Below are 24,298 nucleotides of genomic sequence, written 5' to 3' on the forward strand. Positions count from 1 at the left end.
CCATGCGCCAGCTCCCTGCCTCAGTCAGCTGATCCCGCTGCCTGTTGTGTTGCTGCTGCTAAATATATCCCGCTGGCTGCCTGCCCTGCCGAGCCGCAGCCGCCGGGCGCCCAGGCAGGCACCGGGGCAGCCCGCGGGCACCGGCCGGGAATGGCCATCCCACATCCCAAATCCCAAATCCCTGCGGTTTATTGCCCTCCGGGAATGGCCATCCCACAACCCAAATCCCAAATCCCTGCGGTTTATTGCCCGCAAGGAATGGCCATCCCACATCCCGCATCCCAAATCCTGCGGCTCATCTCCCGGCTGGGAATGGCCATCCCACATCCCAAATCCCTGCGGCTCATGGCCCGGCTGGGAATGGCCATCCCACATCCCACATCCCAAATCCCTGTGGCTCATGGCCCGGCCGGGAATGGCCATCCCAAACCCCAAATCCCTGTGGTTCATTGCCTGGTGACCATTCCCCGTGCAGAAGGGACCGCGGGGCCGCGGCCGTGCTGCAGGAGGGGAAAGGCTGCCCGTGCTCCAGGCTGGGGTGGGAAAAGAGGAGCCGTAGCTCCTTCATGCTTTAGCGCTGGAAGAGGAATCCTTAAGGTTTGGGGCTGTTTTTCCTCCTTCTCTGCCTTATTTTGTGAACAAATTTGTGCTGTTTTTCCCAAGAGGCCGTGGGTGTTTGCAGCTTCTTTAGCGCTGCTCTCTGCTCTCTTCTGTCCCTGCTTCCATTCTGCTCTGAGCGGAGCATCCCTAGGCCAAGCTGTACCTCCCTGGACTGAGCCACACATCCCTGGGCTGAGCTCTACATCCCTGGATTAGGCCTACATCCTGGGCCAGGCTGTACCTCCCTGGGCTGAGCTGTGCACCCCCAGGCTGAGCTCTGCATGCCTGGATTGAGCTGTGCACCCCCAGGCTGAGCTCTGCATCCCTGGATTCAGCTGCATATCCACGTTGCTGTGGAGGCACAGCAGCAGCCGGCCCTTCCAGGCACCTCCCAGGACTGTGCTCCACCAACCCCCTCTCCCAGTGCTCCCAGGATCATCCCCATTTGCGTTTCTCTGAGACCACACAAGTGCATTGCAGCAAATTGCTTTGCCAGGAGGACTGGCAGCATCCGACCTTGTGGGTCCCTGGGCAGCAGGGATTTGCCTTTGTTTCCTGGCTCATTAACATGCTGCAAACTGATTGCAATTCTGGAGCAACCCCAGTGTCCCCCTCATGGCCTCTCTTGCAGCATCACTTTGCGTGGGGAGATGAATTGTCATGTTGCAGCAGAACCTTCCTTCTGTATTTATTTCCCAACACTGTCCTCAGAGGCAGCCCCAACAGCTGCTGCTCTTTCCTGGGAATAGCCATCCCACACAACACCCCTGTGTGCCCAGGCCAGGGAGTGTGACTGCATTTCTGAGCCTTGCTGCTCCCCACAACGCCTGTCCTGACCTGCTGGAGGGATGAAGAAAAAAGCAGAAATTTTTAATTAAAAATCACTACTTTAGTTTTAATGCAAATATTCTGTGTTACCAGCATTCAGGCTGGAATTGGCTTTAACAGCTGATTTAGTCACCCAAGCCCACACTCATCATTCAGGTTTTTTTTTTCATCTCCATTAAAAAGAAATAAGCAGCTCAGCAGACTTTTGCATCCCTTTGGGATATGGTTCCAAGCAGATTATTTTTTCTTCCGGAAATAGCCATTGCTTATTATTTCAACATAACAGGTATGTAAGCTTAAGCTATTTCTCTGGACTTCTGGTGCCAAACAGCTGAATTTAGCTGAAATGACCCACAACCTTTCAGGCATTAAATTCACTAACAGCAATGATCTTCAGGGATCATGCTGTAGTAACTCAGACCTTCAATTTTTCCTTCTTGCTTGCAGGAAACGTGATTACCATCTAAAGGAAAAAAACCCTCAGACATCAGCTATGCTAAACAGCTGCAGTATGGAGCTTGGGAAAAACATTGTGTGAGGAGGATCACTGAGCTGGAAACAAACTCCAAACGTGCAGATGTGCATGGATACATCCTCTTTAAAAAGAGTCTTCAAGATGGTTCCTCTGCCCTGGTGAGTCTCTCCTCCCTGCTGGAGTTATCTCCTTCTTAAAGGTATGATGCAGTGAATAGAACATGCTACATGGGAGGGACAAATATAATATATCTCTTTTTATGTTTACCTCAACCACAGCTATTTGGTTTCTTCTTTCATCACCTGCATCCTCAAAAAATCTTAATTTAAAAGAAACAAGGTGCAACTTTGAATGCTTGCTCTAAGAACGCCATTTCTGTTATTACTGATCTGCCTATGTTTAAATTGTACCTTTGCATGGATGAATTTTTCATCATCATTTAGATTATACATGTCCCAAAGTGTCTGAACGCTGGTGTGGGTTGGTTCCTCTTGGATGTACCACACAAAGAGGCTGGAGAGTGAGCACTGTGAATTGTTGCAGGTCTCAGTGAGGGCAGCACTGCCATCACTTGAAAACCTTCTCCTGCCAGGGTCACATGAAACCCCCTGTCCTGCCAGCAGCCCGGGTCACTTAAAACAGGTATGTCTTTCCATAGCTGCTGTGTTTCTTTAATCAAAGATTTTTAAAAATTAAATTACAATCATCAATGGAACTTCTTATATTACTGGCCTCTAAATTTTCTTCTGAAGGGGCTAGGATATGTTTAGATGCCTTAAGAAATAACCCCAGAAAACAGCTTGTTCTTGAGTTATTTTCGGTGTTTTGGCTGGTTGGATTGATCGTGGCTCTATTTCTCCACTGCAGGCGCTGTCTGTGTTTCTGTCCTGCAGGTTCCCTCCTCCAGGCAGGGCACGATGCGGCCCTGCAGCATCTCCGCTCCATCCACCCGTGATGGGCGCTGAGCCGAGGGGATTTGACTCCCCTGGCCCTTCCCGAGCGCATCCCCCCAGACCCAGGGATTTTCCCGGCGGGGTCGCGGTCCAGCGGCCGCTCCATGCTCGCAGTTCTTGTGCCGTGCCACCATCTAGCGGCGGCTGCGCCGAGGCGAGCCGTGCCGGGAGCCCCGGGGCCGCTGGGGCTGCGCGGATCGGCTCCGTCCGGGGGATGCTGGGCACAGCGCTCTGCTGATGGAGCGGAAAACCCAGAGGTTAACCCGGATCGGGCTTCTCCCACACGTGTCATCCTTCTCTGCGCCTTCCTCTAATGAGATTTAGAAGTGCTTGATGTGGTTCTGCGGCTCCATCGCTCCGGGCCCTGCTCAGCTTTGGGAAGTGGCTAAAGGAGGAGGGACTGGGAAACGTGGTGGGGAGAGGGAAGGGGGAGAGCAAAGGTGAGCAATGAACGCGCACACACACACACAAACACATATTCACATGCACACACAAACACATATTCACATGCACACACACACACACACAATCACACACACACAAACGCATATTCACATGGACACACACGCGAACACACACACACAATGACACACACACAAACACATATTCACATGCACACACACACACACAATCACACACACACAAACGCATATTCACAGGGACACACACACACAATCACACACACACAAACACATATTCACATGGACACACACACGAACACACACACAATCACACACACACAAACACATATTCACATGCACACACACACACGAATACACACACACAAACACACACACACAAACACACATATGCAAACACATATTCACATGGACACACACACACGAACACACACACACAAACACACGTATGCAAACACATATTCACATGGACACACACACATACACATCCCTAGCGGAGTTTCCAGGCATTTCTCTCCCAGGAAGGCTCAGGAGCCTTTTTTGATTCCTGTGAGCAAAGCCCAGTGTTAAGCCAGAACACGCTGTGCAAACACCCTGGAAATCATCCTGTGCCCCCCTCGCTGTGGGAAAGGGGAGTTGAATTCGCACAGCACTTTGGAGGAGCTGCTGCCTTCTGCCTGGTGTAATTAAGAATAACCTGAAAATTGCTTTCCTGGCCTGGAATTGCAGCTCCTTGAGCTGCCTTAAAAAAAAAAATAATCCTCAGAGCCAGATGATGGTGAAAAGGGATAAAAATGTGATGTAGGCAAGGAGAGGAAGGGAAGACCTCCTGTGGGTGTCATCTTTTGGCATTTGAGAGAGAGAGAGCAAGACCAGTGGGAGGGAGAGGTGTTGGTCATGACTGACCCCACCTTGGGTGTCCCTCGTGTCTGGGGTGTGGATGTGACACCCTTTGCCATGGATACTCTAAAAATCTCAAAATCTATGAAAGCAAAAGGCAATTAAATACAACCCTTGTCACAGCTGTAAATGCTGCATGAATTATTACATTAAATGAGCCCCAGGTTTGGGCTTGTCCACTGTTTTACTGGGGCATTTAAAAGTGTAAATGACTTTTCCAGATGGAAAGTGTTGAGGTGGCTCCTTACCTGATTAAAGAACGCTGGACTTGAATGCATAGCGTGGTGCTCACTGAATAATCACAGTAAGCAGGGATCTTTCAAATCCTCAAGCAACAAACTTCAATCAGATGAGAAAGATTCAATTATGCTTTAAAGGGAACCCAGCTACATGTGTGCAGGATAAAGCAGGAGAATGTGTGCAAAAGGATTTCATGGAAAGGAGCAATTACTTCATCAATAGGACATGCAAAGCAGAATTCACTCATCAGTCGTGAATAAAAGCCCAAATCACTGAGTCTTTTAAAGAGATGATACATGGCCCAGGATGGATTTGGGCCTCAAGCAGGTTTAAGTGAGTTTGATTAATTTCTGTGAAGTTGTCAACTGAGGTTTTGGTCCAGTGACTTCATGATATTTAGCCTTGGATAATGGATGTTGTAACAAGGATGTAGGACTTTGGCAGCAAGTGTATCCCAATCCCACTTCATTAAATTGTAGAAATTGAATTGGTTTTGAACCTGAAGATGCTGGTTCTTCCTCCTCCAGCATCTCTGCATAACATTGACTCAATGAAAAAAGCACAGGGAAAAGCCAAACACTTTTTTTTTTGCAAAAGAACACAGACATTTAAATTTAATAAATTATAAAATTAAAGATTCTAATTTGTATATACATTTTTAATATACAAGAAATGGCTATTTATTGCAATTTCTGTTAAAGCATATGTAAGTGAATGGAAGTTGCATATAGATATTCAGATGAACATAGCTAATACTGTGCATTGTAGGTGAGTAAATAAGATATTAAATGCATTATGTAATAAAATAAAAACCCCTTTGAGTACTGGTAAAGCACCGTTTCTAGAATTCTCAAAATATCTGAAAGCATTCTATGGAGGTGTTGTGAGACTCTAAATATTGAATGGATATATGGATATAAAAAGTGATGCGTTCATAATAGATAACAGAAACTTTTAAAGAAATGATGGTGAAAAAAATGGCAGATGACTGAAGCCAAAGAAACCAGAATTTGTTTGGGATTTTTTTCATGAGGAGCTGTCACTTGGATTTTAAGTTTAGACAGCCAGAAAAATGGCAATTGAGAAAACTGTACCTGCATGGTGAGATCATAAATACATTGCTTTGTGGGAGCACATTACTTTATCTCTCAGATCTCTGAGATGGTCTCTGCAGGAATATATTTTTTTATAAACCTGCTTTAGTTTCTGGGGATTAGGTTACATTAAAATATTGCTTTCTGCTTGTTGTGTCTGAAAATGCAGCACCTGGGCAACAGCAAACTCGTTACAGAAGATCCACTGTGATGATGCTCTTGCCCAATTACAGCATTGTAGAGAAGGTGAAACAGTTGTCAAAGTTCAACCAAACAAAAAAATGACCAAATTTTCCACTGCATGACACAGAAATGAGATCAGCTCAGGAGAGCAAAATTGATAAAGGAATCTTTTGTCCTGGGCTGCTTTTTCTTTATCAATACAGCTCGGTGCTGTGTTTTCTAGTAGAAGTGATGCACATGTTCTTGGGGAATGCTGAAAAAAACACCTTCTGAAGAACCCATGGCAGCTTGAAAAGAAGGCATCTTTTCTGGTCTGAAGAGACTTAACTTCCCCCCTTCTCATACAGGAAGAGTGTGAAGAGAAGGCAGCTGGTGGCTCCTGCTCCTCAAAGAGATGGTGCATCAGCCTCTCGATGTCTTGAGCAATGTAGACTGAAGCTGCTGCCTCAGGTAGTTAAGTGTTCTCCCCAAAAAAAACAGCTAGAGAAATATTCAGTAGAATTTAAACCATTGAGAAACAAATCAAATTAAATATCTCAAAAGGTGAGACTGAGAATGGAAACAAGCCCTTCCAAAATGCAGATGCCACCAGGCATTGCATTGGGTTCCTAATGACACAGGACCTAACATAGCCCCAGACCAGCCTTCCAGGAGGCTGTTCCTGCTCCCTGAGGCAGCAGAACTTTCCACTTTATGTGGAAAAATGTTTTTTTTGAGCTGTGGGCACTGCCTCCTGTGGTTTTTCTTCACTCTGCCTATTCCAGAAGCTAGGGCAGAACAGAATCTATTAGATGAGTTACCTCAGGATTGGAGCAATGGGTCTTTAAAAACCCCAGAGGGTAAGACTGGTACCCTCCAGGCACCAAACTTTTACCTCCCCATCTATATAAATCCAACTTCAACCCTTTCTATCTTTGGGTTTGTAAAAGTTTTTCCTAAGTTTCATATGCTTGGATGAGCTTCCTAGTCTATGAAAAAAGCTGGGGGTTGTGGTTTATTTTTATTGTCCACAGAGCTAAAAGGATATTAGCTTGAAGGGGAAAAGATGAGTTTTATACTAACCACATCAGTGTAAAGGAAACGTGGAAGGCAAGAAACACTATGACTAAAGGCTGGGAGCTGCAGAAGTGTCTCCCATGGCACAGCAGCTGAAATGATGTTGATTTAGACACATCTCCCTTGCTTATAAATAGAATGGTGAGGTTTTTTCCCTTCAGTGCTCATTACTACATTGCTGCTGTGCACAGATGTGACCTGACCCTACACTGTTGTTCAAACTTGTCCCATCTGTAGGCAACCACAAATCCCTTGGCACGAGGCTGCCTGGGCCTGCCTGCACACCGTGGCTGTGTGACAGCCAGCAGGGCTGGGACAGGGGGACAGGACACCAAGGACAAGCACCCTTTGTCTGCAGGAGAACTCCATGTCCCAGCAGTGAAAGTCTGGGGTGGAACTGTTCCCACTGTGCTGCCAAACTGCACAGCCTGAGTTTCACTCCTCCAAACCAGAACAGATTTTTGCTTGTGCTTCTTGCTGCTTCCACATCTGCAGCCACGTCTGCTTGGCCCAGATGTTTTCTAACGCTCTGGACTCTTAGCAGGCCTGTTGGGCTTCCCAGCTATCCTGGTCTTCATTGTAGCTCCCATCCCTGCACTGAGCTGCTCCAAGTGTATCACTGTGGTCCTGTGTAAGAAGGGGCATTGGATGACACGACCCCAGCTGAAAACATTTCTTCTCTGCCTGGGCTAGTAACTCCATGGAGAATTTTTCTTAGACCAGGCTTGTGCTTCAAAAACTTCTGGCCACACTTCAGGGCAAACACAGTCCCACACGTAGGTGCTGTGAGGCCTGAGGCTCCTGCAGGCTCTAGCCTCCTTTCCAGCAGGAATGGCTCATTTGGAAGAGGAGATTGGGCAGTTCATTCAGTCAAAGGCAGATCACAGAGAGTCACACATGCTTCACCTTGCAATACCTGTGAAGCTCTTTGCCAGCAGCTGGGCCAGAGAAGAGCTCACACATTGCTGGGAATGCAGCACATCCCCAATAATTTTGTGACTCTATATATGGGCTTATTGCTGGTGCTGCTTCAAACCAGGACCAGCTCAGGCTGGAGGGTGAGATCTTCCTCTCAGACTGGAAAATATGAACTTGGAGCCACCAAACCTACCTAGTGGTAAAGAGAGGATTTCAGGGAAGCCCCAGACTCTGCAGGAGATTTACCAGCAAAGAAGAAACAAATGGAAGAATCCAAGCCAGGAAAAAATTTGCTCAGATGCCACCCACAGCAGGAACCAGTCCATGCTCCCTGTCTCGGCAGAGTTAGAGCCAAGCTGAGTTCATCTTCTGTTCTCCAACCAGGAATGCAAAATGACCTATGAAAACCATGATGACCCTGAGGGGGAAAAAAGTACTCAAAGGGTTGTCAGGTTACACATCTTAAAGTTTTCTAGCAGACCTGGTGCTGTGAATACACAATATGTGTGTGTGTGTGTGTTCATGTAAGGGCACAGCAAACAGTTGTTCACTTCTGCACCAATAAAGCTGTCCTAAGGAAAGAAGATAATACAAAATTAATTCCTCAAAAATAACTGCATCCTATGTGGGGGTAAAAAAAAGTTTGTCTTAACAAAGCACCAAAAAGAAAAGACAACAAGAATCCAGTCATCTTTAAGTTAAACAGAATGTGGGTAGAAAAAAAATCAGACCAATAAAAAAAGCACCAACCAATAAGGATCACTGAGGCTGTTGCATTACAGGAACCTAAAGATTATAAAAAATATGGATAATTGTAAACAGAAAGACTAGGATGTTTTCAGTCCAAGTTGGCCAGATCTACCCTGCTAAATGTCTTGCATGTGTCCAAAAGTTTAGGAGAATCCTTTGAAATTGTTTATGGAAGTATGTAAACTACTGTTTTTCAGTTTTTAATTTACACATAAATATATGGCTACAGAGCTTTCTCTGTATTTTCTTACACAGCCCTGGCTCAGGAAGCTGCGTGAGCACATGCTGAGCTGTGGCCACAGAAGCAGCTCTGCCAGGGTCAGCCAAACCAAGCCTGGCATGTGCCAGGAGCCTTCCCGAAGCTGGCTGTGCTAGTGCCAGGGTTTGTGCAAGGCACAGAAGCATCACAGGAGTGCTGACCCCCTGCTTGTCAGAGTTAAAGGGATTTGTTATCTTGGGACTGCTTTCTGCCATACTGTGTGACTCCCATTACTATTCCCAAGCAGTTTTACACAGGCATAGAAACTTTAAGGAGCCTGTAACTGAGAAACCTGCTAACCTGACCTAAGTAACATGGTTTGTTTGGATTCAGTGGGACACTGTAGGGATATTGCACTAACACTCTGCTGTACCCTGTACACCTCACCTAGCCATCAAAGTGTTCAGATTAGCACTTATGAAACAATCTGTCATTTCCATTTATAGTAGGCTTGAGAATTTGGTATCTCTGCCATAGCACCACTTCGATTTTTCCCCATTCTTAGTCTCTACGATGGCCAATACTATGATGTTGGTAACATCTCTATAAGAGAAAAATGTTGCTTGTGCCATATTTCCATTTTAGTTTATTTTCCTAAGAGTCTCTCTTTTCATTTTCTCAGCGATCAGCTCCTGAATTCTTTGATTCCTTGTCCTTTCATAAGGCCTCCTCCGTGCAATGATGTTGTGCTGTGGTACTTCGTTATCCAACCCATCAACTTTGTAGGGAACATCCACTGCATTGATTTCTGGGTGCTCCTCAGTGGCATTGGAAGGGGGTGCCCGTGTTTTGGGAAGCAGAGGAGGGCTGGTGGCAGACTGTGTGGTGGGCACTCCCACGGGAGGGCTGAGGGTGGTCAGGAGCTCCTCCTCAATGACATTATTCTTATTTACATTGGCACTGGTTGCATTGCCATCCTCTGTTAGGTTGCTGTACATGTTGCAGGACTTGCAACACAGCTTATGGTACCCAGGAATGGAGCAGTAACGGGAGAGAACTTCCATGCGACAAAACATTGACTTGTCTCCTTGACAATGATCTTCTGAAAGAGAAAAAGGGAACAGATAAATAAAGAGCATCTCCACATTAATCAGAAAAAGAAACACAGCTGAAGCTTTGGCAGTGGGCGGAGGGTTTGATATTTAAAGTGGATTGGGAAACTGGCAAATGAGCCTTCTACAAGCAGAAGCAGGCTTATATTCAACCTAAAAGTCAACTCCAAGAGTTGCAAAAGCTGACCTGAACTGTATGTACCAGCCCCAGTCAAGCTCTAGACCATCACACTTGAATTTATGCCTTCACATCCTGGAAGCTCTACCCTTAAGGCCGTGAAGCCACAACGAATTGTGCTACTGTCTTGGTTTATACTTAAAACCCACTGATTGTGCTGTGCTGTTTCTAAATCTACACTGAACTCCCACAAAGTCATGAAGTTTTATATTAAGAAATCTATTTTTTCCCTATTTGCTCCTTTTAATGCTTTTCTGCAACCAAACAGTGACTAACCACAGTCAGGGGTAACATATATTTATCCAGACTCTCTCAGGAAAGTCGAGTCCTATTTTGATAATTCTCAGAATTAATCCATCTCCACTAATCGGGGTGATATTGTTGCCAGGTACCCCTACTCTGAAAATAGTGTTTTCTCAGCATGTCTCCTGTTTGAGAGAAAAGTGGTGCCATGAGGCTTTTCTACTCCTTCCTAGAAGGGAGCTGATATCTTTGAAACAACAAACTCCAGTCCAATGGAGCCAAGCCCATTAAAGACTTTGAGACTAAGTAAAAGTCATGATTTTTGTGTCAATGACTGTAATAAATGAGAAAGAATGATAATCTGTAAACTTTAAGCTGTCAATAGCAGTTACAATAATTTGCTCTATATGGTGTTATGGCAGATCCTTATCTTGCTGAAATGCAGGTGGCAAATTGTAGGCTGAGGCATTAAAGGTGAAGTGGTCAAAGTGTTCCTGCCTGGGAAACATAAACAGAAGCCTACTCAGAGATTCCCCAAACCCTTGTGATTTCTGCTCAGGGGAGGCAGAGGACTGTATGCATTGGGGGGGAATGGGTGGTGGGGTCTAGCAGGCTCCTTGGAGAGAAAACTGCCTGTCCTCTGCCCCACACAGACACCCCTCAGCTCCATCCTGTGCCTCCAGGACGAAGTAATGGAGCCAGGCACTGCAGGGAAGGAAAAATCCCAACATGCAGCCCATGCTGAGAGAAGAGTCAGAGGGTTTGTAGGAGGGGAGAGGGCTGGGGAGAAAAGCAGACTGACCAACACCTGGCATCATCACTAATGAAACATCTTCTCTGTGACCAGAGTGCTGAGACAGAGATGAAATCACTTGTCTCTCTCCCCCTGCTCTTACTACATTTCCACCTACTCTTACAGTAAAGGCTGAGTAACTCCAATTAGTTGCTTTTATTTAGAGTGCACCCGATGGGAGACAGTGCTCTCAGCCTGATCTGGAGTCACATCTCACCCTCCTGCTACAGCACTGCCTCGTGTCAGCACCCTCACAGCAAAGGAGAGAAGCAGAGCAGGTTCAGCCACAAAAGGGGATTTGGAAAGCGTAGGTGCCACCTCTCCACTCATCCTCAGTTAACAAAACAGGGCATCGTGGGTGTTTCATTGGCAAACATATCAGTCTAAAATAAACTAATAGCTGGTGCTGCTGCTCTAGAATGCTAGTGCTGGCTGAGGCAGGTGAAAACACCTCCTGTACATTGTATCTATGCTCTGATTGTTGCTTTTGTTGCAGAAAAGCAAAATTATAGTTCCTGCTTTAGAATGGGCCAGGTATTTTTCATGTTTTTCAAATACTAAACTGAAATACTGCTGGAGATTAGGAATGACTCCTTCCTTAGGAACATAAGAGTAGTACCTTGGTTTTGGAGAGATTTTCAAACCAGCCTTTAAGAGCTGGAACTGTTCATACCTGCATGCACAGCTCCATACAAAGGCCTGAATGTGCCTATACAATTTATATTTTTACATACCCCATAAGAGTCTCCTTTGAAAATTTTGCCTTGTGATGCATGACCCTTACGCATATTCCTCCAAATGGCTTCCATAATAAAAGCCAAGAGATACAATATTTAAATGCAATTTTAACGAGGCAGGTCTGTTCTTGGCTTTGAAAGAATCAGTAACAGCACCTTTAGAAAAATGCCTTTTTTCCTAACAAAAACATGCAATGTCAAGCCTAACAATACATGGAAATAAAACTGCATTATGTAATAAGTTTAGTGACATCTGATAAGTTGTATAAATAAACTCTGCTACTTCTCAATGCCAGAATAAAATTTTGATCCTCTATCCAAACCAAAATATCCAGATTTGCTGAACTTTTATTTATTTTTACTTGCAGTATGCATGACAGACTGGAAGTATATATTCAAAACATCAGTAAGAAAAAAATAAATCAGTTTCACAGTCACTTTGGTACACATTAGTCTCATAAAAAAATATTGAAAAGCAAACTGAATTGGCACATCTTTAATATTATGTTAAATACATACAAAACACTAATAAAATATCCCTGATAAACCAAAGTGCATATAGACATAGTGCACAATGCCCAGATACCTTATTGCACCATTCTCTATAGCCACCCATCTCTTGGAACATCACTAAACATTGTCTATTTAAAGGTAACAGTCATGAATATATTTATACAGTTAAACACCGATTATTTTACATAACAGTATTCAGTGCCAGATACGTGTCTTTGCTTTTTCACCTTGTCATGTAAATTGTTAACATGTTTCAGGAAATATTAACAGCAAAATTTTAATATGTGATCACATGATAATGACAAGTTTGAAGTGCTACACTGTTGACGACCCAAAGATTCAAAAATGCCACTTTTCCAAAAAATATTATCAAAGCAATAAGGTAGTAATTTGCTCCAAGACTGCAGTTTTACATTTCTACTATTGGTACTGACTGTCACAAAGAAGTTTATGACTTGTGAATTCCAAATCTTCAACACAAACACGGAAGGTGAAGCACGAATGCCAGTTAAATCTCAGTAAGTCAGGCCACAATCCTGTCTCCATGAAGATATGGATATGCACTGTGCAAATCAACCTCCAATTTAATTTACCACCTTCCAATAGTTATCGTTCAAGTAAAAACACTCCATATGAACATTAACTCAAGGTACCAGTGTACTGTTCATATGTAAAGCTGGATCTGGTAAATTAATGCCATTTACATTTCAACATTAAGGCATTTTTCTAAAATTCATCTCCTAAGCAAAAAAAGCAATAAAAATTGAGGTAATTCTGTAGTAGTTCACACTGTTATGTTTGCCAGTTGACACATCTAAGAGCACACACGCACACACACACACACACACAACCATACCAGTCAAGTCAGACATGCACATGGTGAAAAAAGACCAGAGATGTAATGAGTATAAACAGCTCCATGCTGAGCAGCTGGAGACATCGTAGTCAATGAAAACATCATATTGCCTCCGCCACGTCAAGGAAAACACCACCACGCCACCTTCACCATGGACCATGCCTGCTCTGCTTTGGGTTTGCTTCTAAAGTGAAAATGAGCAAAACTGGCAAAAATTGTACGATGGAAAAAATGACCGCAGCTTTTCTCGAGGAAAAACCCCCCAAACGACCACCAGGAGTGTGGCCAGAGCAATGGCATCAGAGCAGCAGGGGAAGAACCGACAGAAACTCAGCTTCTGCTTCCCAGTGAGCCCTCCACAGGTCACAAACATAAGGGTGAGGGTCAGGAATAAAAAAATGAGCAGCAAGGGTGAGGAAAGCAACAGCACCACAAAGGAAAATGGAATGAAAAAATTCTTCCACTCATCAGACTACCCTGTCAGCGAACTGAAACCAGAGAGTTACGAGATTTCGGGTTTTTAGATAAAGGAGAACTTTAGCACTACAAGGTGTCATTATTGTGATGTGATCACATTCACAATAAGTTCTCAGTTTTGCTATCAAACTGAACATCAGGAACCAGTAAGAGCCTTTTTTCACCACCACCAAGCAACAAGCAAACCGATCCCAGCTCCCTTTCAGAGGACTGCAACATACTGTGGAGATCCAACTTCACACATCCAACACTTCAAGACCTCCACCACCAGTGCTACGCAAGCTCCAGAGAAGAAAGACACCGAGCACCGAGTGCCTGGTGTGAAAAAACAGATTCAGCCCAAGATTTAAACTTGGCAAAGTCAAGGGAACTTTCCGCATAGAGAGAAGAAGAGAGCAAAAGGCAAAGTCCACATTCGATGTGGCATGCATTTAAGGGCAAAGGCAGAGTTATAAATGGGTCTTTTACTTGAAGATATTTTCTGGATGGGGTAGTCTGGATCGGGTCTTGACAGCCATTGTATCATGTAGGTTTTCTTTGAAGGATCAGAAACGTTTCCTTGAATAGAGGAAAAAAAAAAAGATGCAACACAACAGATGTTAGGCAGCATTAAACTGTTGTCCTGTCAGAAGGGGACAATCTCAGACAGTGAGTGGGCTCCAGTCGTGAAGGAGCCCAGGGAAGGATTACAACCAAGCTGATTTTGGGCAAAAGGAGCTGTTTGGGGAGGTTGCTACAGCTTGTGCCCAACGCTTCACAATCAACACTGAAGACAGCCCAAGGGCCAGTTCTCCAGCAGCACTTCTCATGGCAGGGTCACACATCCCCAGAGACATGCAGTCTAGTTTAGTTACAGTGACTCATTAAAATCTTTGTATTGGAGACTATAATTGACAGCTTGCTTCTAATTAATTAGAAATCAAAAGCTACCCTGAGAAATACATCAGGAAAAAAAGAATATGAATGACTTAATAACAGGAATATGTGAAATGATCTCACAAATATAATTTGCAAACAGCTGAAAAGCTAACAAGGATAAAGGCCTTATTGTCCTGGATTAAGGAGGAACAAATTAATTACAGCTTCTAAAAACTGAGTTAGATAACCCCTGCAGATAACTTGTGTTTGACAGAATGAAAAAGAATGGAACTGTTGGTGGAGGTGGGGAAAGCAAAGAGGCATCCTTGGTTAGCCACAGCCCAGCAGCCCCTTGCCAAGCCCCACAGGTCTCAGGGGTGCAGGGCTGGACTCAGGCACTGCTCCTCTCCCACATCTGGCCATCAGCACTGTGCTGAGGTCTGCCCCAAGGTCTCAGGCTGTCCTGGGCCAAGCAGAGGTCCCCAGCAGGAGAAGAGTGCCCAAGAAGCCCATCAGCCACACAGCAGCTCCACATTTGGAATTCTACTCAAAACAGGGACTATGGAGTAGTGCCCCTGCCCCAACAGGCATAGCACACAAGTATCAATTAAATGAAGGCATTGCAAATAATTAAATAATTATTTTTTTCAACAAGTAACAGAAGCTATAGAGGAGAAGCCCTTACTGGGACAGGGAGGTAGTCTGCAGATCCTGACGCTCTCTGGTTTGCTGTCCTTGCACAGGCCGATGACATTGTCCCTGGTGCGGCACAGGACCGGGCGGTCCTGGGTGCCATTGCCACAGCTGACAGAGCACTGAAAGGACAGGCACAGTTACACCCCAGCCACCCTCTGCAAACAACACATCAGAAATTAGCTTCTTCATTTTAAACTGTCCTTGATTCGAGCTGACATGGTACATTATTTGAAACACTGTAGAAGTGAAGCGCGAGGGAGAGCCACTCGCTGCTTCTTGTGGTCCACCAGTAATTGTGAAACACTCCAAGAACGAGCTGTGGTCCGAGCAATAGACAAACAACTGCACATGCGAGCCATCTATCCACAGAGCCATCTATTCACACATACAGGGATGGCATTACTCGTCATGCCCATTCCACCAGACAGAGTTTAGTTTGTTTGAGACCTCCGAGAAGAGACTGACCTGTGACCAGGGTCCAATTCTCCACTGTGCCGGGCACAGCTCCCTGTTGCAGGGCCTCCTGCCCTCGGGGCGGTCGTTGTTGCAGTACTTGGTGTGCACCGAGCGGTTGGTGTTGTCGTGCAGGGGCTGGATGCAGCGCACAGACCGCACCTGGTACCCTGTCTTCCCACAGGATTTGCTGCAAGGCTCCCACTCCCCTGTAACCCAGCTGGGATGGTGAAAAGAGAGCGAGCAGAGTAAAAGTCAATCTGTTGATGTGTAATTCTTAAGCACAGGTTTAACATGATGTTAATGCTAGTTCTAATATGGAGAAAATGAGACAATATGAAAAAAACATAAGCAGTTAACATGATGTTAATACTAGTTCTAATATGGAGAAAATGAGACAATATGAAAAAAACATAAGCAGTTAACATGATGTTAATACTAGTTATAATATGCAGAAAATGAGAAGATATAAAAAAAAACCCCCAGAAGTAGTTATGGTGAGGGTTATTTGACTGCCCCTGAAATGTCATTAATAAGACCCAGATCTTCAATATTACTCTTTCTCATTATCTCCAAAGTAAGCATTACTATTACTTTGCTGTATTTGCTGCCCTTTCCAAAAATTCACATAAAAATAGGATCACTTTTACGTCAAAAGCAGCCACCCAAGAGTGCTGCTGAGCTTCCCAGGTCTGGGTGCATGAGATGTGCCTGGTCTCATAACGCAGCACAAACCAGCTGGTTGAATGAAGCCAAAACATCTGGGTGACAAATTCCTGCCTGGCTCACATCTGGGCACTCGAATGAAGCCAAAACATCTGGGTGACAAATTCCTGCCTGGCTCACATCTGGGCACTCCATGGACCATATCCCTGGCCATGTTAGACTCAATCTGCTGCTGGCAAACCCAGTGCTGTGAGTGCTGAACTTGGGCAGATCAGGGTCCTCATCATCATAAATGTTTGGTTTGGGAGAAGGCAACACACCACTGAAAACCAGAAAGGTCAAGTTCATAATTTCTAAATCACTTTGGCCACTGAAAAATGAAATCTACAGTTTGTAATGTGGTGTAGTTGAAACTTTCACTGATCACCCAAACTGACTCATTAATTACAGCTACAAATTGTAAAGGACTTAGAGAAGAACAGCAGGGACAGACAGCACCAAAGGAAGTTTACCGAGACTACTGAAAGTTTGGTTAAAATTAAGTGAAGACATACAGCAGTCTATAAATATTTACAGAGTGCAGACATCTGCAAGATGGAAATATTGTTCCACGTAAAAAATATTCTTGGGATAAACTTCACCAAAAAATAGACATAGTCTGGAGAAACACCCTGAGCTTGAAGAAATTGTCCTGAAGTACTCATAAAATCCTGAGTTTGGAAATGGTCAAAAAATAGTACAAGGCACTGCACTACGCATTCCAGTTAATCAGAAAGTAACAATTTCTCCCAACTTTCTCTTTGTAACCTACAGAAATTACACAGCTGTGAAGAAATGCAAGAGCTGTGAAGCCAGGAATCCTGAAGTGACTTCTGAGACAAAGAAGAGTTTTTCCCAGAAGTGAAGAAGCAGCATATTAGTGTAGAGAGCGTCCCAGAGCTTTGTAAAACTCCTTAATAATTGCCTCTCCTATGTATAAGAGCAAAACGCTTGGATGACATTCTATGGAAACAGAGCTAACTGAAACTTCAGGGATCCAAGTACAATTTAGGATCCTATTGAGCCTTTGTGGTACCTGGGCCCAATTATATTTGCAGCTGAAAGGAGGATACAGTCCTTTCCAGAGAGCCTGAGATATGGTTAGGTCATTACTTCTGTTTTCCAATAAATAAGTGTTCAACCCTGACCCATGCAGAGTTTATGGGGCACAGTTTCTTGCCTTTTCTCTCTTTCAAATATTTTTCTTTTGAAAGGAAGTTAGGAAATATTGTGGTATGTTCTATTTATTTGCTGTGATTCCTGGAACCTACACTTGGTCCCCAGAGATAAAAGCTGGGATCAACATATTCCTTTCTTGTTGCAGTAGTAGCACAAAGAATATATTAGTCCTATATGTGGCAGGAATAACCTGCTGCCAGTCAAAAAAATCACCTGTAAAATTTGAATTAAAATATTTATAACACTTGACTATGTAGAGCTATAAATGAAGGTACAGCAGGCATTTCGTGCTGTACGAGGGCAGCCAGAGAAATCTAACAGGGCAAGTCTTTTCCCTGTGTCTAAATGTCCAAAAATATGCTGTGAACTTTACTTTATGAAGATTTGGATTTGAGAGACTGGACATTGACACCGGTTGTCTTCTGCAGCACTCTGTACATTTGCTTTGACATGGTTAATTCACGCTGTGTAAAATCTGCTAGTATAAATTGAATTTATGTCTATTTTGTATCACCTCACGATGGCCTGAACACAAAAGTATGGATCAGGACAGCACTTATTTTCTAACCCAACTTATTTCATAAGTCACAGGAACGAGCAATCACAGAAAGAATATTCCATGAGCGGAGCAGAGCATGAGATCCTCACAGCCCTGGGCCCCTGCAATGGCCACGAAGGTGAAGCTAAAGCCACCTTGAGGTGCCAGTGCTGGCTGGGTGAGATGGCCCTGCACCTCCAGGGGATGCTTACATGGGCTGGGAGCACTCCTGGAGGTTGCACACCCTGCGGATGGGCTTGGGCTTCTGGATGAGCTCGCAGTAGCTGCGGTGAACCATCTTGTGGTCGGTCTTCCTGCGGCAGCCGTACTTGGTGAACTGGTAGCCTGGGGAGAGACACTGCTCTTACTCCGAGGGCTGGCACACCTCACAGCGGGCTGCAGCTGCAGAGGAACTGCACAGATCCTGTCAAGGGCTGCAGTAGGAACTGCAGAGGAGCATGCTACCAAAGGAGGGGTAAGCTGCTCTGAATAAAGACTTGCAGTGCAAATTTAACACACAAAATTGCTCATCCCCTATACTTTCCACTCCTTTAATCGCAGAATCACCGGGATGGAAGAGACCTTTAAGATCATCAAGTTCAACCCAGCCTAACACCTCAACTAAACCCTGGCACCCAGTGCCACATCCAGTCTTTTTTTAAACACATCCAGGGATGGTGACTCCACCACCTCCCCAGGCAGAACATTCCAGAACTTTATCACTCTTTCAATTAAAAACCTTTTCCTGATATCCAACCTATATTTCCCTTGACACAGCTTGAGACGGTGTCCTCTGGCTCTGTCTGTTGCTGCCCAGAGAAAGAGACCAACCCCGCCTGAGCACAGCCACCTTTCAGTGAGTTATAGAGAGTGATAAGGTCACCTCTGAGTCTCCTTTTCTCCTAAATTGAGGAGCCAGAACTGGACACAGCACTCAAGGTGTGACCTCACCATGAAAATGAAAAGAACACTTAAATAATGTTTAATGAAAATAACAAATAATATTTAATGAAAATAACAGTCGTATCTAGCATCTCAAAAACATTCTGAAAACCTCTCCAGTGACAATCCAATGCTACAACCTGATCATCAACCTGGGGAACAGCATCAGCCTTCACATCTGACCCCAAAAAGGAATCTGACATTGCAAAAGCCACATCATTGGATGGGGATTTACAAAGAGCTGCCCCATGGCGCCCTGAGGTTCGGCACCTCCACAGCTTAGAGACCCTCATCCAAATCTTACACATTTGTCCAATTTTTCATTTTCATTTTCATACATCAGAAATTAATCAGCCCAGATCTGCCCCTAAACTGTTTAAGTCAGATTTTAACCCCATTCACTATTTATTTATCTATTACTTAAATAAAAGTCCTCCCATATTCTGATCTCCTTAATGTCTCATGGCAATAAACGAATTTTGCATGATCTGAGATTTTGTTTTTACCTCCTCCACAAGGTTTTGAACACTGGGACCATTTCTTCAAAGCCCATTCATATGACAGTGAGTCCTCTTCCAAAACATTATTGTTATCTACATTCAAGGAATCTTCATGGATCATGTACTTGTAAGTCAAAGATATCTTGGCACCACCATGAGGAATCACCTAATAAGCAAAGGAGATGTAATGAAAAAAGATATGAAAGACTGATATCAGAAGCTCTGTGAGATGATGTGAAATAGTGATCATGGCTCACATACAAAAACATCCCCAGAGGGATTTCAACCTTTTAGCTGCACTCAACACATTTTTTCCCTGATGAAAAAGTATCTCCATCCTTATGACACAGAGTTTCTAAACTGCATATTAAGAAAGACTGTGGTTGATTTAGACTTATTTTCCTTGCCAGCATTGGACTGACATCATGATACTAAATTTTTTCCATATCCCATCACAAAGGAAGGAAATTTTGTACTGAAATGATAACGGATAGTTCCACTAAAAGACAAAGCAAATTCAACTGCACAAATAAGTGAAACTGGCAAAGAAAATTGCTCATATTTCTGATAAAACACAAATATTCTTATGATAGTCCTGGAATTCTGCAAAGCTTTTTACTTAATCTTGACAGAAATATAAACTATTTAGAAAGAGGTTTTGTTATCACACTGCACTAAGACAAATGCAAGAAAACAGATCTCAATTTGAGCAAAGTGCAAAATATTTGTCCTTTGGAAACATAGTATTTATTCTTCCTTTGAAGTTCAGCTGGTGTAGATCAACACATTGCAGTTGTTTTCAGAGGGATTTTAAATCAACTTACCCCTGAATTGAAGTCTACTCTTTGCTAGTTTGCAATAAAAAAAGGAATATATTTGGATGGTTTTGGGAACTGTGGAACTGTTTTGCCCTGAAAAAGGGAGCCAGGATCACAGGAATCCTGCATCTGCCTTTGCAGGATACATTTTCAAAACATGGATGGGAGAGGGAACTATTAGATCTAGCTGATATGAACCACTCTGACCTTTTTTTGATTGGTGCTCACATGTCAGATAGGATAAGTAAGCTGCAGCCTTTACTCAGTGGCTGATTGCTATGCCAGCCACAGGAAATAATCATGACAGCTGGTTGCTCAACACATAACCCTGAATTATAACAGCAATGAGCTGGGAGAAAGGAATTAAAATACATCTCCTATTGTCTTGTAATTGAAGCCAATGTCTTCTGGTAGCTCACAAGAGGAATGTGAAGGACAGGCTAGCCCACTCTGGCTGTGTGGAAGGTGGTTTCCATTTGGCTTACCAGGATGATGATCCCGTGCCGCAGCGGCCCCATGGTCTGCACCGTCTCTCTGTCGTCGTCATTCCGATATTCCCACTCCACACCCATGTCAATGAAGACCTTGGAGTCTGGCACATAGTTGTCCTCACTTAGAATGAATTTCCCTGTTTCACGATTTTTAATGGCTGGGAGCAACACAAGAAAAGTGAATATAAGAGGTTTGTTTCTCAACTCCAGTTTTGTTCTGCTCGGGTCCCAGTGGACGAAGCTGAAAAGGCCAGTGTGCATTTTCCCTCTCTTCCCTCTCAGGTTTGGAAAGACTTTATCAGGTGTTTCACTGAACTGTCAATGCTTTTCTGCTCAGCTCCAGGAACATCAGTTGTCCTTTTTTTTCCTTTTTCAAAGCCTGCCTTGCCAGAGAAATGAGGCCAATGCAGCTGCACCACAGGGGTTGAGCTGCCTGCTCCCATATAACAACTTCTGAATCCACTGGCCAAATCTGAGCCAATTTGAGAGCCAGTGGGGGTCCCAGAGCTATTCAACTCTTTCATATGTTGTAAGGCAGCTCAGAGGGTTGTTACTGCTCCATCAGAGGAAGGCTACTGAGCTAACCCCCAGCAGGTCCCCACAGTGAGAGAGGGACACTAGAAACAGCATTAATTCTCCTGCTCAGATCCAGTCCTGACACCAGCACAGCCCTGTTAAGCTCCTGCTGCTCTGCAGACACCTGCCACTGCACACAAAGCCTGGTTCCTCTCTTCAGCTCCCACCAGTGCTCCATCCTTCACCTGGAGAGACTTCAGCCACCTTTGAATGAGGACAGGTTTTCACCTGAGATGGAACATTTGCTGTCCTCGTTAGAAGAAGCAGGGACTGTTTGTTATGTAACACCAGATTTTAACTCCATTCTCTGCCTGGCAGCTACCTGAGCATCTTGCTCCTTCAGCAGTGGCCAAGGCAGCGAGCCAGCTGTCCATGTCCTCAGCACTCACCCACCCTGGCAGAACTTTGAACAAGGGCTGCTCCCTGATCCACAGGGCCAGGCTGCCCTGGGCAGCCAGGGAAGCATTCACTGGGGAGAAGCTGGGATGGTTCACACTATGGTTAGCAGATCATTCACTGTGAATCTACTTCCAATTAATAGCAGCTACCAGTCACTGCTTCCCATTGATTACAGGGCCGGGAGGAGTGGATTTCCATTATCTCCTGAACTGCTGGATTGATTTGGCAGCCTCGTGTAAGTACTGTTAGCAGTGGGGCAGAATCTGGAACAGATCTGGATACAGCTGGGAAATTACTGAGGGTGGGAAGCATGAAAGATGCACACAAAGGCCATGGAATGGTTTGGGTTGAAAGGGACTTTGAAGATCATCTACTTCCAACCCCCAAAGATAATACACTGCACCCCATAAAGCAACCCAGTGCCTCTTCCAGCAGCTTTCACACATCACATGCACATACCAACACAGAGATCTGGCTGGGACACCCTGGGATACAGCACAGGGAAATCAAATTGCCAAACAAGTTTCCTAATTTAACATACTTAGAGAAAGTACATGGTGTGGGTGGGTAATGGGTAAACAAACGTACAAACACATTGTCAGCCTCCAGAGACAAAAATAAACACCAGAAAAAAATATTCTGACTGAAAATCTTCCTACTTTTTACTTACCAAGATGATGAGTGGTGGCATCTGTTTCCTGTATAAGTAAATGTCTTGCTCCAGCAGGAATTTCAAACATCTTAACATACCCTATATGGGGGTATTTGAAAAGACAGTTATGGATTAATATGCTACAAAATAATAAATTAATTATTAATTAATATGCCCAGGGTGGGTTTGTCTTAGGTTTTTAAATAAATTTTATTTTCTGAAAGCAAGATGTATTAAACAAGATGAAGCGAATCCAGCATTGTTCCCATTTCTGTGCCAGGTGATGGAACATAACAGGGACAAAGGGCTTTGGGCCAGTACAAAGGTGCCTGAAGTATCACAACAGACTTGGCTTCAGACTAAAATGGGCTTTGAGACCACACAAATGGGCTTTGAGACCTGACAGAGCCTGCTGATGGGACATTATTGCAGCACTGGAGTGACAGAGCACTGGCTGACATCAGCTGCACAAGCCCAACAAGGAGCAGGGAAACCCTCTCCCATGCATGCACAGGCCTTGGTATCAGCAGCTTTAACTGCTCACTGGACAGAAGTCTTATTTCCAAATTATAAACATATGTGGAAGTAATTCCAGATTGTTTATTGGAATTAATGACACTGCAAATGATTTTCAATTGTCCTGGTACTTTCCATGAAACATAAGATACCAAGAAAAATACCCTGAATTCCCCAGGACAAACCACGCTGGATGTACTGACCTTGCTTTTTTGGTATTCTTGAAAATGTTCTTTTCACCACTTTGCAGTGGGAATTATCTCCTCCACAGACACCACACTTATCTTCCTGCTTTGTGGAACCTATGACCCTGTCACACCCAACTTTCTGTGCACAAAAGAGAGAAACAGTCATTCTTATTTATCCACCATTCAATTCAGATAAGCCTTCACTTTTCATATTAACCCCCTGATTCTGCTTCAGTAAAGCAGCACACCTCGTAGTGTTCTCCTGGAAGATCAACACCTAAACAGATTTTAATACTTCCAGTTCCTATAGTAGCTGTCAACTGGCTGATTATATTTTCATATTATGCTTCACAGTGGTTCTCTCACTGAAGGAACACAGCATGGTTAAAGAAAAGCGCTTAAGCCTCAGCTTATCTTAAGACAGATACTTAAATTCCAGGAGAATCTAGGCATCTATATGGGGATAAGCACCTCCACCAGTGTTTTGCTAGTCAGATACTCATTCCTTTGAAAGATGACCTGCAGCAGATCCCAACTTTGAGGAACTGTCATTGATTTTTTTAAAATAGCATGATCAAATACCAAGAGAAAGCACATCAGCCATATCCTAACACCACTTTCCTTGAAAGCTGCTGTGTGTTCCTATTCCATTGTACATTCCACCCCCACTAAACCCCAGCAGGGAGAGCTTTCCTTGAAAGCTAATTGTAATAGCTCATCTTAAAATACTGTATGAAATGTTTCTTGTGTAGGCAGGTGCTTTTGGAATCGAGTCACATGCATGGCAACTGTGAATATCACACATAATATTGTGACAATAATCCTAATGTAATCTCCTTATTGCCCAAAGTGTTATTATACTTAGTCATGCTCGGAGAGAAGCACTCAAGGTAGAGTTTGAGTTGTTTTCACACTGCTGAGCCGTGCAGGAGCCCCCAGGCCCTCACCAGGCAGTCTCCCCTCACACAGATGCTGTAAGCATCCTTGTAGGAGCAGCGGGTCCCGTCGTGCACCATCCTCTTCATGTAAACCACATCCCCTGTCTCCTTGGATTCGCAGTACAGGTGGCACCTCTCCTTGGCTGAAAAACAGAACAACCCAAACTGTGCACGTTCAGCCCCCAGTTTAGCTGCTGATGTTGTGAGCAGCTCTTTCAGTAGTGTTGACTCTCCCTTTTTCCTTGCACACATCACAGAGCCCAACGTGGTGCCCATAAATCATTGATGCTCATCCCCTTTGAAAAACCCTGTGATCTCTTGGAAA

General features: G+C 44.2%; 1 protein-coding gene across 1 annotated transcript in view; it reads right to left on the minus strand.

The window, feature by feature from the left end:
• Nucleotides 1-5,070: 5,070 nt before the first annotated feature.
• ADAMTS2 (ADAM metallopeptidase with thrombospondin type 1 motif 2) overlaps nt 5,071-24,298 on the minus strand; it is a 174,540-nt gene continuing 155,312 nt past the window's right edge. The window contains exons 13-22 of the mRNA XM_059483824.1: nt 23,983-24,116; nt 23,051-23,174; nt 22,350-22,430; nt 20,699-20,862; nt 19,402-19,561; nt 18,166-18,298; nt 15,544-15,751; nt 15,068-15,197; nt 13,993-14,082; nt 5,071-9,717 (exon numbers count right to left, since the gene is read on the minus strand). Coding sequence (XP_059339807.1) covers nt 9,257-9,717; nt 13,993-14,082; nt 15,068-15,197; nt 15,544-15,751; nt 18,166-18,298; nt 19,402-19,561; nt 20,699-20,862; nt 22,350-22,430; nt 23,051-23,174; nt 23,983-24,116 — 1,685 coding nt within the window. The 3' untranslated portion in view covers nt 5,071-9,256. The remainder of the gene's footprint in view (nt 9,718-13,992; nt 14,083-15,067; nt 15,198-15,543; nt 15,752-18,165; nt 18,299-19,401; nt 19,562-20,698; nt 20,863-22,349; nt 22,431-23,050; nt 23,175-23,982; nt 24,117-24,298) is intronic.

This window comes from Ammospiza nelsoni, chromosome 16 (assembly GCF_027579445.1).
Source record: "Ammospiza nelsoni isolate bAmmNel1 chromosome 16, bAmmNel1.pri, whole genome shotgun sequence".
Taxonomy (NCBI): Eukaryota; Metazoa; Chordata; class Aves; order Passeriformes; family Passerellidae; genus Ammospiza; species Ammospiza nelsoni.